The sequence below is a fragment of the Carya illinoinensis genome, chromosome 5 (assembly GCF_018687715.1).
Source record: "Carya illinoinensis cultivar Pawnee chromosome 5, C.illinoinensisPawnee_v1, whole genome shotgun sequence".
Lineage (NCBI taxonomy): Eukaryota > Viridiplantae > Streptophyta > Magnoliopsida > Fagales > Juglandaceae > Carya > Carya illinoinensis.
In genome coordinates, this window is record NC_056756.1 from 3,659,051 (window position 1) to 3,671,654 (window position 12,604).

Consider the following 12,604-nt stretch of genomic DNA (forward strand, 5'->3'; position numbering starts at 1 on the left):
CTATATTCGTAAAGAATACACCACATCTTGCTTTCAAGAGATTTTTAAAAAAAAAAGGGTCCTGCGCAGCCCAACGTCAAGATTAGGACGGATATGGGGGAGGACGCTGACTCACAAGTCACGATACTATTTTTTAAGTAGGGGGTTGAAAATTTATGTTGTTGGGTCATTATTTACTATGTATAAAGTTATGAGTATTTTTTGTAGGGGTGTAAATTGTATTAACAGATTGTATTTGTATTGAGTCAAGGTATATATATTATATTATAAGGATAAATCTGAACTTGACCACTAAGCTTATTTGTCAAAATATCGAATCCTAACACAATTCATGAACATAACGAGTCATGTCGTTTAAGTCGGTTTCAACTCATTCATGTAAATAGATTGAATAGACCCAAAATAAATTGTTTTGACCTCATTAAATTTAATATAATTTTATATAAATGTTGAAATCACAATATCTATAAAAATTATAAAACTAACTATAAGTCCAAAATTACAATCCAAATAATAAAAATATCAAAATTAAAATTCTAAAAATAGTACATTTAAGTATAAGGGTATAATTATAACTTTAACTTTCTTAACGGGTTATAACGTGTCAAAACAGGTTGACCCGTTATCAACCCGTTAAACAATCGTGTTTTAACAGGTCAACCCATTTTGATCCGAACCCGTTAAGATTAAATTCAAACCCGCTATTATCGTGTTGTGTTCGTATTATGTTAACGGATCGTGTTATATATTGCCACCCCTATTCTTGTTAAATAATAAAAAAGTTATGAATATTTTATTATATAAGTCAATTCGAATACGATTTGTTGAATTGAAGAAAATTATAAAATTATAATTTTAATATAAAATTTAAAACAATTTATCACGAATTAATTTCAAATTAATCGATTTCACCTATTATTAAACTTATTTATTAATTGTGTATTAATAAAAATACCTATTTTACTCGAAATCAATTATATCGATCTATTAATTGTGTAGTTCACCTATCGCGTCATGTAATACCGGTGTACTGCAGCTTATCTTAAGTGGCAACCAAGCCAAATTGAACGACTTAGATTTGTGTGTGTGTGTGTGTTTTTTTTCCCGCGACCTAATCTCATCCAAACCTGTGCTTGCTGTTTTACCGTGGGTCCCTGCTGCCTGTGTCTATTTTAACAAAAACCACCGTTGGGAAGAGAGAGAGCAAAATGCTTCCGATACTCGAACATGAACCCTGCTGGCTGGCCTTAGGCAGAGTACGAGAGACAGAATCTGAGAGAGATGGAATGGAAAGGGATATTGGGTTTTGAGTATGGCATCGTTCAAGGACCATTGGGACCTAATATTTCTAGTCCAGACCATTGGGACCTAATCACCCACAGGATAGCTTTCTCATTGTTAGCAAGTCCGCAAGCAAACTCGACTATTTGGGATGAGGTTAGGACTATAATGTTGCCAAAATTCACGTAAATAATCAAGTTGGGTTCCTTGGAATTGAGCCATTCGAGACAATCAATTTTATCTTTCCAAATGTTAGAACTGATATTATTCAACTTCGAATTGTTTTGTGGAAGCTGATTGAGAAGCAAATGAAGAGGGTGAATGGAGTAAACAGGGGAGGAAACATGGAGGAAAGAGTGTCCAATCCTAAATCCTTCATGCTTCAATGCATCAAAAGTGTTCACAACTATGACGAAAGCTTTCGAAACTTTCTCTACCATCTTCAAAATAAAGTTTAGCACGATATCTTTTGGATTTGATGTGAACATAAAGTTAGAGAGATCTTTGAGGTGGATACTTTTCATCCCTGGAATCCAGTCAATTGTAGTGTCCATGTACTCATTTGGAAAATGGCTCTCATATGCAATATTGTCATTCAAAAATTTTAAGATATAGCTCATTGAAAGATTAATCACTTGTAATCATTTGAAACTTTTTACCAAGTTTAAACATTTTGTCTAGCGTATAGATTCAAACCTAAGTGGAACATAATCCACAAAAAATGTTGCTATATATATATACATCTTTTTAATAAAGTCCACAATAATATATTCATAAAATAAATGAAAAATGCGTAACCATTACAAGAAATCCCCACTAACTTTACTTTATAATTAGTTTCCTTAATTACGTATCAAATTATTAAAATCTCAAACATAGACATTGTGGATACAATATTCAAAGACAGGTGCTTTTCAATGTCCTTCATTAACAATCAAGCCCAATCTTGGGATAGTCTTTTCGGTAGTAGTTGATCTAAATCTCTATAGGCATTATACGTACGTAGATAAAGTTAATCTTCAAGAAAATATTCAACAAATATAAATAAAAATCTACAGATTCAACTGTAGCAACACCTCCTTGACCACTTTGTCGAGATTTAAGTTTGAAGAGCCATTTATACCAACTGCTTCCTTTGCCATTTTTTGCCACTTCGTGGCATGTTTCTTCATCTCCTTACCCTTGTCTCCCTCCATCAACTCTCTCACAAGCTTCTCCACTTCATCTCTTTTCACATTACAATCGATCTCCATGCCAATGCCCCATTCAATGCATGCAAACCTACAGTTTGTCTTCTGGTCGTCGCCAAATGGCCAGCAAAGCATAGGCACTCCTGCGCACATGCTTTCAATCATCGAGTTCCATCCGCAATGGGTCAAGAATCCTCCGATTGATGGGTGGCTAAGCACATGCTCTTGTGGGCACCAACTTACCACAATACCTCTATCTTTGGTTTTACTTAAAAACTCGTGGGTTACAATCATCGAGTCACCTTTCACCAAGTCAGGCCTAATCACCCACAGGAAGGCTTTATTGCTGTTAGCAAGTCCGTAAGCAAATTCAGCCATTTGTTGTGGGGTTAGGACTGCGATGCTGCCGAAATTCACATAAATAACTGAGTTGAGTTCCTTAGAATTGAGCCATTCGAGACAATCAACTTCATCTTTCCAAAGATTGGAACCGATATTATTCAACTTTGAATTGTTCTGTGGAATCTGCCTGAGAAGCAAATGAAGAGGGCCAATGGAGAAAACAGGAGGAAACAATGAAGAAAGAGCATCCAATCCCTCATGCTCCAATGCATCAAAAGTGTTCACAACTATAGCGGAAGCTTTTGAAGCTTTCTCTAAAACCTCCAAAACAAAGTTCAGCATGATACCTTTCGGATCTGATGCAAATAGAACGCTACTGAGATCCTTGATGCGAATATTTTTCATCCCAGGAATCCAGTCAATTGTAGTGTCCATGTACCCGTTTGGAAGATGGCTCACATCTGCATGATTTTCATTCAAAAATTTTAAAATATAGTTCATTAAAGATTAATCACATCTAACATGTACGTTCGAACCTAAGTGGAACATTCGTATAAAGAACACCTAATGCGCCTAACTGGAAACATCTTATCCGCAAGAAAATGTTGCAATTTTAAATTTTTAAAAGAAAAATGCTACAAGAAAATCTTACACCGCACACCTCAACCTAACTAATAATATTTGATTTGTTTTTTTTTTTGTATTTCTATTTAAAGACACACATCTTTAAATTTTAGATAGAATAAAATGACAACTCACTTATTGATTAGGTAAATATATAGTATAAGGCTTGATTCCATAACGAATATTTATTTTTTATCTTTTTAATATAGTTCACAATGTATTCATGATGGTAAACAATTAGAAACCTCCGCTAGTTTTTTTTAAGTGAGGTTAATATTTCTATTTTATGAAATGTAAAAGGCAATGACTTCATCAATATTGTACAATTCATGGCTTTGAACATTTGTATGTATGTAACATGTGAGAAATATTTGGTCTAAAAAATATTTTATAAATTGAGATGATTTGATATTAATTGTAAGTTAAATTATAAATATTTTTTATTATAAATATTTTTTATTATAAAATAGATATGGTGTATTCTAATATTCCATTTAAACTGAGGTTGCGTTAAATCTCCCGTCCAAGATTTTGAGATTCCATCGTAAATAGAACTAGTGCATATGAAGACGTTTGATAAAAGGAAGATTGTGAAGAAGCAAGTACAATTAATAAATAGGACCAAGGAATATATATATCGCACCTTTGGGTGGTATAAGTAGCCCACTTTCGACAGCTAGACGGCGGGTATGTGCCCCGCCTAGAAAGAAAAAGGCACTCACAGGACACAACAGAACGATCGGAATTCCCAGTTCTTCGGCAACGGTATTGGCGAAATGCATGTTTAAATCACTAACTATGCAGCTCACCGGGGGAACATTCGAGGAGACAGTATCATTAAGTTTCGCAAGAAGATTTCGGAAGGGAACCATGAAATTCTTTGCGATAGAGTCACACAGTGATAGGATGTCTTGGGTTGCATCAGCATCGGAGGGAGGCAAACCATCGGGGATGGTTTCAAAGCAAAAGTCCGGCAGGCCGTCCAAGGAATCGGGACCTCTGGCCTTGAGCAAGCGTCTGTGATTGAACTCGGTGTTGATAAAAGTTATGCGGAAGCCTCTATGGTGAAGGACTTTTGCTAGTTTGAGCATCGGATTAAGGTGGCCTTGAGTTGGGAATGGGAAGCAAACAGCATGAGGCTTATCCTCCACAGAACTCATCTCTCTCTCTCTCTCTCTCTCTCTCTCTCTCAATAGGCAGAACAAGATATGAATGTATATTTATAGCTAGGGCTCTTCATAACTTACATCCCCAGACGTCATCTCGACTTGAGGGCAAAAGAGAATTTGAAATGTAAAAGACGAATGGTGAAAATGGAGACGAAGACGAAGACGTCACGTCTCTTTTTTCAATTTTCACCTTTTACTTTTTTCCGTTGAAATTAAAAAAGTAATAAAGTTACGTATTAATATATATATTAATATTAATTTTTTTATATTTAAAATTTAAATTAATATTATTTTTAATAAAATTTATTTTTTTATCAATAAAATTAAATTGGTATATATATTAAGAGTTTTGTTACATGCAAATAAAGTTACGTACTAATCTGCGTACCTATATTGATTTATTCATACTTAAAATTTAAATTAATACTGTTTTTAATAAAATCTACTTTTTGACCAATCACATCAAATTAGTGCGCAGATTAGTACACAATTGTGCTTGCAACTATATTTTTCCATATATTAATGAGTAAATATAGTTATAATTAAATTTTTCCAAAAAGTAAACTTACATCCCCGGACGTCATCTCGCTGTAAAATGAAAAGGGAAACAGTTCCTCTTCCGGCCGATGTCACTTATAAACAGCATTTATCAGATACCAATTGAAAGCTGCCACATAAGTGTTCCTCAGTAAACCATGCAACACGCATAGCAGGGGATCACTCTACTTCCCTCCTTTTCGCTCGAGCTCCAAACCAAAAATCCCTCTCCTTCCCTCATCTCTCTCTCTGTGTACTCGATCTCTCTCCTTCCCTCTCCCTCACAAACACCATAACTCGATCTTTCTGTATACTCAATTGAGAGACCCACCAACGAAGGCCGATGATCAAAGACAAACCCAGTAACCAAATCATTTCAGTGATCTCCCATGGCAAATTAAATCAAATCCTCAGATCAAATAACCATTTAAAATAATATAAAATTTGATCAAAGATAGGTTGGAAAAATGAGAAAGAGTATAAATGAAAGGGGTGTTGAATGTCCCGATGAAATTTTCTTCTTTCTAGGTCTAGAAGGAGGAGATAGAAGATAAAGTGGTAGCAAGGGAAGTGAAGCTGAAGGCGAAGACGAGGGTTTGCCGATTTATTATGGCTTTGTAAGACTGATAGGCAGACCCATCTCTCTTCCCCATGTTTATAATCCCAAAACAAAACACCATTGTCATCATGTTCATAATTCCCCCGACCCATTTCTACAAACTATTTGTTTTCTAAGATTATGAGAGAGTGAGAGAGCAGAAAGAGAGGGGGGGTTTTTGCCTTTCCGGATCGACAAAGAGAGCATAGAGAGCGGGATCGAGGGTGAGAGAGCAGATAGAGAGGGAGTTGCAGATTCATTCAGTAATGGAAGAGGAAGAGGAAAAGAAAAATAAGCCAAAATCTAAGATCAAGATCTTCTGTGTCATTGTCCAGTCACAAGCAATCAATCACAGACATAAACGTAATGTCGTGATAAGGATTTCAATTTTGATCATGGACAGTTGGAGTAGACCATTTTGCTTTCAGATTTCGGGTTAGGGATTTCTACAAGGAAAGAGATGGAATGAGAGAGAGGGAAGGGGAGAGAGAGAGAGAGAGGGCTCAAGAGTGAGAGAGCCAAGAGATGGGGATCGAGAGATTTGCGCCTCCTCAATTCCTTCATGTACCGCACACGTGGCAAATTGTCATTGGCTTCCGATAAATGAGAGTTATAGGAGACACCTGCAGGAAGGTTTTCTCAAAAGGAAAACTCTTGTTGAAGGCAACTTTGTGCACCGATGCACACCCAAAAGCGGAGGTGGAAGCTGGGTTTAAAATGAAGATAAAATGGTGCGTGGGAGACGAGACCCTTCTTAATAAAAATCCTTTGATGTGAGTCTTAGCTAAAATTCCTCCAATCCTCCTGGTTTTCCTTGCTATCCATTGGTCTCCTTATGGTGGAAGTTGTGGTGGCAGTTGCAGGCGGCGCATTTGAGGGTATCGAGCATTCCTTCCACTCCGGCTTTGACTACCTCGTATCATAGACGAGAACTTTTTTTTTCTTTCCTGGTTTTGAATATACTCTTAAACCCCCCCCCCCCCCAAAAAAAAAAGAAAGAAAGACGAAGTTGAAGAGAAAAGATAAGAGGAGGCGAGAGAACGTGGCCATGAATTTCACTTTCTTGGTGATGGAAGTAAATTTCAACCAAAATTAAGAAAAAGAGAATAGAAAAAAAAAAGTGAACAAATCAGATAAATGGATTTGGAGGAGTTGGTCGGGTTTGGAGAATTACTACGGATTTGCCGCTGTTCACACACACCCCACACCTTACGTCGATATTATATTTTTTTTCTTTTTCTTGTTTTCCTTCGTGATACGTGCGTTTTACACCTCCAAAACACCATTTTACATTTGAAAATCCCGCCCGCATCGCCCTCTCTAGTCTCTCGTCGCCCAGCACTGAGTCTCTAAAATTGTCGTCGCCGTCACTGTCCCTTTCACCTAGGCTTTGAAATCGCCGTTGCAGACTCAGTTCCACCCTCCCCCTCCCTCCGAAGCATTTCTTTCCTCTACTTTCAAGCAACTCATTCATATATTGTTTTTTATTGGAGCTTATTATCTATATTGAGAATCAGTTTTTTTCATCTTTTGCACACATTCTTAATCGTTCTTTGTTCCCTTCCAAAGTCAATACTACTAGCTGGGTCTTCTGATAGTGCCAGAGTTTTTGCATTGTAAAGGAAATGCATGCATCATTCGTTGCATCTGATAGTCCCAATATTTATTCTTGAGAATTATGACCCTGTTTTTAAATTTTTCTGGTTTTGGTCTTAACTTCCTCTTTCCTTACTTCAGAGCACGCAAGGGCATCCTATGGTGAGAGATTTTCATTTCCCTCCGTGGATTTGATTGATGTTTCATATTCTAGCTACTTTGTTTCCAAGAAATATAAGAAGAGGGAAGAAGTTACGTTTATAAATTCTGTCAAATATGTTAAACAAACAAATCTTTGTTTTCAGCTATGGTTCGAGTTCGTCAGCCTATACTTTACAAAGTTGCATTTAGACGTCATTCTGATATAACTATCTAAATCTTTGGTCGGATTCGAACCTGACCCAAAATATGAAAAATGCTATTTCTCCAAAAAAGAAAAAAGAAAAAAGAAAAAGAAAGATTAACTAATAATTAGCTCAGTTATCAAAATTTGGAAACTTTGCTGTTTTTAGGTTCGAATTTGGAGGTGCTGGGCGGAGTAAATATTGGGGGAGAGAATGTGAGGGTGAGGGGTGGGGGGAGAGTGGGACTGGGACTGGGTTGAGGGCGAAACGATGAGGAGGTGCTGGTGGGGGCAAAACGATGAGGAGCTCTGTTCAGCGAATTCAAATCAGAATAATGAAATGAAAATGAAGGGAACGTGCAGCTGGGGTCAGCTAGAGACTATTTTGTTATGAGTTTTTATACAGGCAAGCTGTCCTGCGCACCATTGTGCACCAATGCTGACCTGGTAATTTCATTAAAAAAAGACAATATATTAAAAAGAGAGGGAAACGAAAATAAAACAAAACGTGAAGAAGAAGATTTGTTATTTCTGCCATTTTTATCTCTCTCGTTCTTCTCCCCTCTGTGACCACCACCTCCGTTGATCTCTCTTGCTATTCTTATCTCTGGTCAGCAACTCCTGTCTCACTTTCTCTATCTACAGTTGCTACTTCTGATTGATATCTTCCTGAAACACTACACAAATCTCTCTATACAGTTTCAAACTTTACATTAGAGTACATAGGAGTCTCAATAAGCCTTGCACCTAGCATACGGCGTTTATATGTAAAAATCTCCTTCCTGAAAAGAATAAAAGAATTGAAACTTCTCATATGTCATCTCTCGCACTCCCTTTCTCTAGATTCCGTTGCACTTCAAGTAGTTTTTTTTTTTTTTTTTTTTTTGTACGAGTGATTGAGGTTGAGGTCGTTTGTCAATACGTTGTGTTTTAGATAAGGCAAAGAAGCAGTTGAGAAGCGCGGGATACTTGCAAGTTTCGGAGAGGGAGGATCGGAAATTGGAAGCCGGGAAAAAGTATTTCTTTAAGCGGAATCACTCCACTATTGTTGCTTTTGCGATTGGTAAAAAGTACTGCTCTCTTGTATTTTTTTTTTTAACTAAATTCTCCAAAAGTTCGGATTCGTTTGATTGTTGGGAAAATGCGGGAAACAAAAGGAATCATATTTATGAGTTTTATGCTTTTAACCACCTAGTGAAGAAAGTTTTATGCTTTTATTTATTGGGACTGGGAGAACCTAGTTAACACAGGACACACATTTTTTTCATAGGTAGTTAGCATAGGAACACCCTTTACTGAGCTTAGTACGAACCATTATTGCAAATTACCTTGGTTCAATGGCTGTACAATTAAGTTTTTTGGGCTGCTTATGTTAAAGATTTGATGTATTGCAGTTTTCTGTGTTGGAGTTATTGTTATTAGTATTAACAGGTGTGAAGACAATTTGAACTAAAATAGACCACTTGGAAAAAGATCAACAGCTACGTGCAATGCACGTATGGTTTAAAGCTCGTGTTGCAAAGTACAATAAAGACAAGTGTAGTTTGAGAATTATGCTATTTATAAACTGATCATGTGTAAACATACTGCTTATTATAAGTTCAAAAAAATCATAACAAAGATTCAAAGTCTTCAATTTTTTTTATTCATTGAAGTGTAAAAATTGTAGTTTGATGTATAAAGAAAGCTGATAAATAAAGTTCTCTAGCTTGAAACATAAACGGTTGGAGTATTAAATAAATTATTAAATATAAATAATTTATTATTTTAAATTTTGGATAGAGCTAAGTACAATTTTCTTTATGTGCTGCTGTTATCTGCTAAGATGGTGGTGAGCTTTTCCCGAGGGTGTGCAAAGGATGTGATTGAGATAGTTTGAAGAATTTGCAAATGAGATGTTTGGAATAATTATCAGTTGGATTAAAATATGTAGTTTTGCAGTAGCATATTTCAATTTAACCAGGGGAGAGTTTTGTGGAAAACAAGCTTTTTAGTGTTTTGCATTAGCATGTTTAGTTTAACTGCATTGCAGGTTAATTTGGGATTGAATGGTTAAGTTTATCATCTCTCTAAATTGATTGATTTGTTCTCGTGGTTGGGTTCGTTTTAAATTGTTATATTATGTTCACAGATGCAACTTGGGGTGGATGGAATCCAGCTAGACAACTTGCTTAGGACACAACCGTCGCTATAAGTGAATGCATTAGGGGAACTAGTTGATGAGTAGAAGTAGAGCCTTGGTTGCTGATCCTTACCACCACAAGATGTAGATAGATGGTTAAATTGTTGTAAGATGTTTTTGGTTCCCAGGATGCATGGCTTTGGGTTGTACATGATGTAATTAAGAAATATTTTCTTTTGGGGGCAGTGGTTGTGCATTGATTTTGGGTTGTAGTAGAGCCTTGGTTGTAGTTGAAAAGCCTTGGTTGCTGATCCTTACCGCCATAAGATGGAGATGTAAAAAAGGCTAGAAAAATTATTTTTGATTCCCAGGATATATGATGTAAAGTTGTACAAGATGTATATGATGTAATTAAGAATTATTTACTTTTGGGGGTGGTGGTTGTGCACTGCTATCATTTAACTCGTTTGTTTTCAGATGATGAGTTTAGATGAGATGAGATGAGATAAGTTGAGATAAGTTAAATAAAATATTATTAGAATATATTATTTTTGTATTGAGATTTTAAAAAGTTGTATTGGGATTTGAAAAAATTGAATTATTTATTTTATTTTGTATGAAAATTTGAAAAAGTTGTAATGATTAAGATGAGATGAGATGAGATGAAAGTTTTGTGAAAACAAACAAGGCAGTTGGTACTCTTCTTCTTCTACTTCTTGATTTTTTTGGTAAGCTGTAATCTAACTTCTATGAGTAGGTGTTAACTTTTCTGCTCAATATTTATACAGATGTATTGTTACATTGACAATGAGTTCGTGTATACTGTTGTGTGCTTTGGTTATGATATAGGAAGCAGTGAAAATGCCTTTGATTTCAAGAAGATAATGAGTAGACAGTTGAACTTTTATTACATCTCTGATTTTCAGCAAGAAAATGAGTAGATTAAGTGTTGAACTTTGACTACATCTCTGATTTTAGCAAAATGAGTAGATTAAGTGTTGAACTTTTTACTGCATCTCTGATTTCAGCAATAAAATGAGTAGAAAATGCCTATGATTTCAGCCTAAGACTGATATTGACTAGAACAAAGTAGCATGGTTGTCTTTATGTGTCTCTTATTTTACTGCATATATGATTTTATTGCATCTCTGATTTTACTGCATCGTTTAAGAATGATATTGATCAGAAAAATAGGTGTCTTCAAGTTTGCCATGGGTTACCCTAGAGCCTTGGCTGCTTGCTTTGTGTCCGTTCATTTTATATAATCCAATGAAGCCATGAAAAATCTCTTTTTTGTAAATTGGAAAATAGCAGTTGATTTTTTAGAAAATATTGAAAACTTGGTTGTCATCAAAATCTTGAAATATATTGAAAAAATTGTGCACGTCTATATCTCTTACTTTATATGCTGTTGAAGTCTTGAGAAAGTAAATGCAAGAAAAAGAAAGCAAAGTTAAATTAGGTCCACCTAAATAAGTTTCAGGTAAAACCTGTTCCAAACATGAGTGATTTATGATCATTAGAGAAAAAGATGTTTTCCAAATCTGATCCAATTGCACATCCATTAAATCAAAAGGAAGAAAATACACATGACTACGTCCATTAAATCAAAATAGTCATGTCTACATCAATTACAAAAAAATACACATGACCACGTTCATTAAATCAAAATACACATGGCTATGTCCATTACAACAAAATATACATGACTATATCCATTAAATCAAAATACAACTGGCTACGTCCATTACAACAAAATACACAACTTTGTCATCACAACTACAAGTTGATTTGGTGCCTTCCTTGGCCACCAATAAATTTGACAATGGAGACCTTTCAGTTTGATTTGTTAATGATATTCCATTAGGAGAATCAAGCGAATTAAAATCATAAGAATGCGAGCGTTTCTTCTTTGGCCATGGAGGAGGTATCTCTACTGGTTCAATGGAGTTTTCAATGCTGGCTATTGGATGCCCGGACCACCTGAAAGCAATAAGTAAAAAAAGGTTAATGCAGAGGAAAGATATAACTAGACAAACCCACAAAAAAAAATGCACTCTATATGATTTTAATTGATCTAGAAGTAGTTTTACAATTATGTGTATGCTTTATAATAGAAATTAGACCCTGAATATAGGCATTAAACCTTAGAGAAGAATTTTTTAGCATGACTTCGAATCTGAACTGCAATTTTGGTGCCTACATGTGCTGCATAAAATGAGAGAAACTTCACTTTGATTGGATGGCCAATCGATATGAATAAACTATCCCAAATCACCAATTGCCAATCTTAACTTTGATTTGACGCCAACCACGACCAAAAAGCCTTAAGGCTTCAATAAACTTCTGGTGCTCTTCCTTTGTCCATTTTTCTCTTTGTTTTACAATGGTGTAGGGCTTCCTTACCTGCTCCAACATGAAAAAACAAAGGGAAATTCCACTAAAACATTTAGTAGCTTCAAGTTGCATGTTAATAGGAAGAAGAGAAAAATAAACATTTTCCTAGTTTTTTTTAATGTAGTCATTAGACTTCTCTATCCCAAAAGGGAAATTCCACCAAATGCAAGTTCACATGCACACGTCCCCACAAGTGTGATTAATAATACCTAATTGAAGAGAACGAAACTAATATGAACGAACCAATTAATTAGACCCAGCAAGTGCATGTTCCATTCTAAACAAAAGTGCATTGCTGTGAACAATGCTTGACAACAATGATTGCATATCTAGTGCTCAGTTTGCACAACCAGACCACTTAGCAAAAATATGTTATGCCAATAAGCATGAAGCCTCAGTGTATGC

The 12,604-nt window shown here is 35.6% G+C and overlaps 1 protein-coding gene across 1 annotated transcript; it reads right to left on the reverse strand.

Annotated features, from left to right (window-relative positions):
• Positions 1-2,145: 2,145 nt before the first annotated feature.
• LOC122310896 (7-deoxyloganetin glucosyltransferase-like) lies at positions 2,146-4,652 on the reverse strand. The gene is made up of 2 exons (XM_043125134.1): positions 4,081-4,652; positions 2,146-3,274 (listed from the first exon to the last, which is right to left on the reverse strand). Exons 1-2 carry the CDS (start codon positions 4,595-4,597, stop codon positions 2,334-2,336), a joined length of 1,458 nt encoding a protein of 485 aa, XP_042981068.1. The 5' UTR covers positions 4,598-4,652; the 3' UTR covers positions 2,146-2,333.
• Between the last annotated feature and the right edge of the window lie 7,952 nt (positions 4,653-12,604).

Bases quoted from the DNA above. Each gene is read 5' to 3' on its own strand.
- LOC122310896 (XM_043125134.1), bottom strand. From the start codon at position 4,597: ATGAGTTCTGTGGAGGATAAGCCTCATGCTGTTTGCTTCCCATTCCCA. The intron at 3,275-4,080 runs GTGCGATATATA...AAAATCATGCAG, and splicing joins GCTACTTATACCACCCAAAG to ATGTGAGCCATCTTCCAAAC.